This window comes from Bison bison, unplaced genomic scaffold, assembly GCF_000754665.1.
Source record: "Bison bison bison isolate TAMUID 2011002044 unplaced genomic scaffold, Bison_UMD1.0 scf7180017864039, whole genome shotgun sequence".
Classification (NCBI taxonomy): Eukaryota; Metazoa; Chordata; class Mammalia; order Artiodactyla; family Bovidae; genus Bison; species Bison bison.
In genome coordinates this window covers 2028925-2034771 of record NW_011494611.1, presented here as the reverse complement: position 1 = coordinate 2034771, position 5847 = coordinate 2028925, and the positions used below count along the sequence as shown (strand labels likewise).

The window sequence follows — 5847 nt, the reverse complement described above, 5'->3', positions numbered from 1 at the left end:
TGGTGAAATGGAGGAAAATACAGATGCTTTGTTTAATGCTAATTTTTGGCATTGATTGATACTGGACAGCCTCTGAACCTGACAGGCGGATGGGATCTGAGGCTCCCCGACTCAATTTAGGGGCAGATGTGTTTGCAATGAACTCAGCTTGGTCCTGTTCTCCCTTCCTCTGCCCTCGTCCTCTCCTCCGACTGAGGTTCAGAGCTGGAAGTGAGTCCTACGGTGGAGACTGAAGCCAGAGAGGGAAAGTGGCTTCACGGAGGCCACACAACAGCCAGAGCAGAGCCAGCGCTGGGACTGAGCTCCTGTGAACTCTGTGGCCTTCTATGTCAGCTCCTTCTTCCAAAGTTGGATGGAAGGATGGAAGAAGAAGTTTCCTTCTGGCATGTACCTTTTTTTTCCCCCTCCCAAAGGACCTTGTGTTATACTGATGTTAGGGAACCAGGAGATAAAGGAGTGCAGTAGTTCTCAGAGTGGGTGTATTATTGAGGCCGCATATAGGGTGGAGAAAATACAAGACTGGTGTTCACATGTGTCCTTCAAGTCTTGCCTCCTCTGTAAAATAGACACAAAAAAGCCATGTCCTGGTCCCCTCAGAGAGCAAAGGTGATGCGCACGGGAGAGAGAAGGTGATAATGCTTTGAAAGTGTCAGAAATTATCAAGATAAGGTGTACATTTAAGGTCACAGAAATCATTTCCAGGTAGTTAACTCAACATAAACACATCTATCAAAACCATTAATAACAGAGCTGTTGTTCTTGTTTAGTCATTAAGTCATGTCCGACTCTTTTGCAACCCCATGGACTGTAGCCCGCAGGGCTCCTTTGTCCATGCAGCTGGTAAAAACAAAACCAAAAAATCCCCAAACCCAACAACCCAAAAGCTGCCAAAACAAGCCCAAGAACAAAAGTATAAGTAAGCAAGATGATGAGATGCTGCATCTTGCCTAGGACCCCCGATCGGAATCCCTGGGGCCATTTGGTGTGATTCGGACCTTTGCCTTCTTACAAAGGGATCCCAGATTGTTGGGAGAAATATCAACAACCTCAGATATGCAGATGATTTGACTCTACTGGCAGAAAGTGAAGAGGAACTAAAGAGTCTCTTGATGAGAGTGAAAGAGGAGAGTGAAAAAGCTGGCTTAAAACTCAACATTAAAAGCTAAGATCATGGCATCAGGTCCCATCACTTCATGGCAAATAGAAGGGGGAATAGTGGAAACAATGGCAGATTTTATCTTCTGGGTCTCTAAAATCACTGCTGACAGTGACTGCAGCCATGAAATTAAGACACTTATTCCTTGGAAGGAAAGATATAACAAATCTAGACAGTGGATTAAAAAGCAGAGACATCACTTTGCCAACAAAGGTCAAAGCTATGGTTTTTCCAGTAGTCAGGACCATGTGAGAGCTGGACCATAAGAAGGCTGAGTGCTGAAGATTGATACTTTCAAACTGTGGTACTGGAGAAGACTCTTGAGAGTCCCTTGGACAGCAAGGAGATCAAACCAGTCAATCCTAAAGGAAATCAACCCTGCATCTACATTGGAAGGATTATTGCTACAGTTGAAGCTCCTATACTTTGGCCACCTGGTGCAAAGAGCTGACTCATTGGAAAAGACCCTAATGCTGGGAAAGATTGAAGATGAAAGAAGGGGACAGCAGGGGATGAGATGGTTAGTTAGCATCAGCAGCTCAGTGGACATGAACTTGAGCAAACTCCAGGAGAGAGTGGAGGACAGAGGACCCTGGCATGCTGCAGTCCAGGGAGTCAGAGAGTCGGACATGACTTAGTGACTGAACAACCACCACCACCTGGGTTGCAGGCTGGGTAAGGCTCCCTGAGACCCAGCCCAGGGATCAGTCTGGATGGCTCTGTGCGAATACCGTTCTCTGCTGTGTGGTGCAGGGATGGCTGCTGAGAAGCGGCCATCATGGTTAAGTAGCTGGGCCCACCTGACTTCATCCACTTTTCAGGCACCTGCTCATGTAGGCAGGGCTCAGCGTGAGAAAATAGTTGAATTGGGTTTTGTTTACCCATTTCCACAGAAACTGTAAAAAATAAATCTGTTTCTATGATTGCAGAAATTGTGTCACAGCATCCTGTATGGTGCAGGGAAATTCGGGGGCAGGGTGTGGCCTGGAGGATTTCTGTCTGTCCCCAGCTTTGGTCCATGACCTCAGGAAAGTCAGCTTTTTCTGGACCTCGGTCTTAGGATTCATAAGAGGAAGGAACTTAGAATCTGGGATCTTCATTCTAAGATGTTCTTGGGGCTCTGGAGGTGCCTCCAGGCCAGGGCCTGCATCACCCCCTGCTCTACCCAAACAGCCTCCACTGCCGTCTGTTTCCTTGTGGGGTTCAGACACACATAATCCGGGGAAAGCTTTGTATGCCCGGTATCCCCTTGACCAGTGGTTCTCCTCAGGATCTTCATGGGCTAATACACGCTGTCTCTGTGGTTTACCTGGCCCGGGGTGCCATGGACTTCTCCCTGATGTGAAGAACCTGACGTCTTGCCCCTGAGGTCCCTGCCTCCCCATCTCAGCCCTGCTCGGGCCCTTGCAGGCTCTCACCTGACTGTGGCTGTTGTCCCCGTATCTCCCCATCAGGTTGACACGGTGGCAGTTCTTGTACCAGAAAGCCCCCTTGTAGGACAGGGCACAGTTGGTGATGGCTGAGTCTGTGTCCTTGTCGAAGGTGGAGAAGGATCTGCCATTGTGGTAGGCCATGGAGTCACCTGGGGGAGAGAGCGTACCGACTCAGGGCTGGAGCTCCTGGTGGGCTGTGGGAGCACCAGGGCGACAACCCAAGGGCCTTGGGTAGGCCGGTCTCCAACGACAGGCCCAGAGGTAGGATCCAACACGGGCCTGGATGGAACATGAGTACCGCCGGGAGCCTCATTTCTGATAGAAGCAGCACAAGGTGGTAGAAAGAGGGCTGCAGGTATGTTTGGAGGGTCTCACTCCAATCCCATCTTTCTCACACCCTGGTTGTGTCCTTGCACAAATCAAGCCGCGTGTGGAACCTCAGTTTTCCCATCTGTGGAATGGAACGGGCACGGCACATTGATTTGATTCACCTTGGGGCTGTGGGAACAACTGATACGAAGTGTATGCTGAACAGGCGGTATGGTGCGCAAACAGCTATGACTGTTGTTACTTTCATGACTGTTTCTGCATTCACTTGATGCAAAGGAACTCAGAGAGTAAGGTGGGAAACCTGTATTTAATAATGATGTGCTTTTCTCCCAACTGCAAGTATTTAGACTTCAGGTTTTTTTTTTTTCATGTATTTATTTATGCTTAGTCGCTCAGTCGTGTCCGACTCTTGGAGAGCCCATGGACTGCAGCCCACCAGGCTCCTCTGTCCATGGGATTCTCCAGGCAAGAGTACTGGAGTGGGTTGCCATGCCCTCCTCCAGGGATGTATTTATTTATTACCCATTTATTCCTAGGTAGCGCTAGTGGTGAAGGACTGGACTGCCAATGCAGGAGACATCGGAGATACAGGTTCAATCCCTGGGTCGGGAAGATCCGCTGAAGGAGGAAATAGCAAGCCACGTGGAGAATCCCATGGACAGAGGAGCGTGGTGGGCTGCAGTTGGACACGACTGAAGTGACTTAGCACACACACGCTTATTCATTAACTCACACTCACTCGCTCATTCATTTACACATATAATATTTAGCAAGTTCTAATGAGTTTAGTTTACCACTCTGCCATGCTGTGTTTCCAGAGCTATCCTGAGCCAGTCTGCCTTAAGTCTCAGCCTACAGAGCTATACTTACAATCAAACCTTTCAGGTTTTAGATGTCACCAAATAGCTAGTATATTGTACATTTATTTTTCAAAGTGTTGATGGGACCAATTTCCCCTGATTCTTAGACAAAAAGCCTGTTTACATGTAGTGCTACATGGGAATCTAGCTTGTAATTTAATATATTGAATTTTAGGAGTATTTAAGCGCCATTTCTGTGTTCGCTCACTTCCAACCCTGGCCAATGCTGGGCAGAAAAGTTGCAAGACATTGAGGCATTCTACCCTGATATATGGGAGCAAGTTATCATGGGGACTTGATAGGGATTTTCCCAACCTAGGGATTGGACCTGGGTCTCCTGCATTGCAGGCAGATTCTTTATCCATCGGGACTTGAGTGCCTTGTTAACTGATGAAGCTCCCAAGAGCTAGAATATGATGAAAGCTAGATATGATGAAGTACATGAAGCTAGATATGATGAAACAAGATGCTCTCCTGGGGAAGGGCTGGCTGCCCTCAGTACACACAGGAGGAGGCGTTTCCAAGGGTGAGCTTCTGAAATGAAGGGGTAGATTATGGCTCCTTTTCTGTTGGAAATACAGAGAGCGATGGGTGGAGGCCACATTCCTGCTGCCTTCTTGCCCAAAGTGCCTTTGCTTGCCCTGTAACAAGACCTTCCTTGCCTGAAGCCATCTCAACAAAAGAGGTATTTGTTGCTAGGTAAGAAAATGTGAGAATTCCTTGACGATGCAAGAATGAAAACAATGTTTGCTCTGGGTCTCTCTCTTCATTACCACCAGTCTGACCTCTAAAGAGCTCCGACTCTCCTTAGGTTGAGACCTGCTTCTGGCAAATCATGTCTGGAGACTTTTCCCATTATGGGTGTGTTCTTTCAGGGCCCAGAGGTTGGGAATGTGCTATAGCATCTGTCTCCTCTGTTCTCATAAACGTAATGGGGAGCCACCCCAAAGCCGGCAGGACTTGGCATGGGGTGGTCACGCTCTTATACCTGATCTCCCTTGTTACCAAAACCACCTGTGAGCAGCTAGGCTTGTCCCCTGGGCCCACCTTCCTCAAGCTGTTACATCTTGGGCAAATCGCCAAACTTCTCTGAGGCTCAGTTTCCTCACCTGTATAATAGCAATATCTCCTTGGATACATATATATGATCTGTATCATATATGTATCATTTATTATATAATTTATAATGCAAATGAAATGAGGTTTCCCTGGTGGCTCAAATGGTAAAGAATCTGCCTGCAATGCAGGAGATCCAGGTTTGATCCCTGGGTTGGGAAGATCCCCTGGAGAAGGAAATAGCACCCCACTCCAGTGTTCTTGCCTGGAGAATTCCATGGACAGAGGAGCCTGGCGGGCTACAGTCCATGGTGTCACAAAGAGTTGGACACGACTGAGCGATCAACACTTTCACTTTCACAATGCATATGAAACATCAGCAAAAAGAGGCTGCACCTCATTTGCCTGAATGCATATGGTTTCCTTGTTTGTTTCTCTTGTAACGTGGCGCCAGAAAACCACACAAAGGTCATTTCAAGTCAAAGACATCTTCGAAACCTGAGCTAGGTTCTGTACTAGTGAAAGAGTGAAGGACTGCCAGAGAGGTAGGGAGCTTCTCTGGTCATGTGGATGTGCCAGCTGAGGCTGCAAGGCCATGTGGCAGGAAGGCCTTAGAAAAGACTCATCTGGGTGGGTAATGGAGTGGACTGTCTGCTACTCAAAGTGCAGGCCACGGACCAGCAGTACCACGACACCGGTATCACGAGGGCCCTTGTCAGAAATGGCGCGTCTCCGTTTCACCCCAGACACACTGTGTCAGCTCACCAACAGGATCCCCCAGGGGTCATATGTGTGTAATAAACAGAGAGGCACGGGAGTGCATGAGTATTAAAGCTCCCAAGACACTGCTTGCCTCTCTGTCTAAAATTGGTATCTAAACACGGAGTAGGGCTTCCCTGGTGGCTCAGAGGTTACAGCGTCTGCCTGCAATGCAGGAGGCCTGGGTTCGATCCCTGGGTCAGGAAGATCCCCTGGAGAAGGAAATGGCAACCCACTCCAGTATTCCTGTCTC

The 5847-nt window shown here is 48.3% G+C and overlaps 1 protein-coding gene across 1 annotated transcript in view; it reads right to left on the bottom strand.

The window, feature by feature from the left end:
* Positions 1-5847, bottom strand: part of TNC (tenascin C) — a 103993-nt gene that overhangs the window by 2386 nt on the left and 95760 nt on the right. Inside the window, exon 28 of the mRNA XM_010835131.1 lies at positions 2575-2738. Within this exon, the coding sequence (XP_010833433.1) occupies positions 2575-2738 (164 nt within the window). The remainder of the gene's footprint in view (positions 1-2574; positions 2739-5847) is intronic.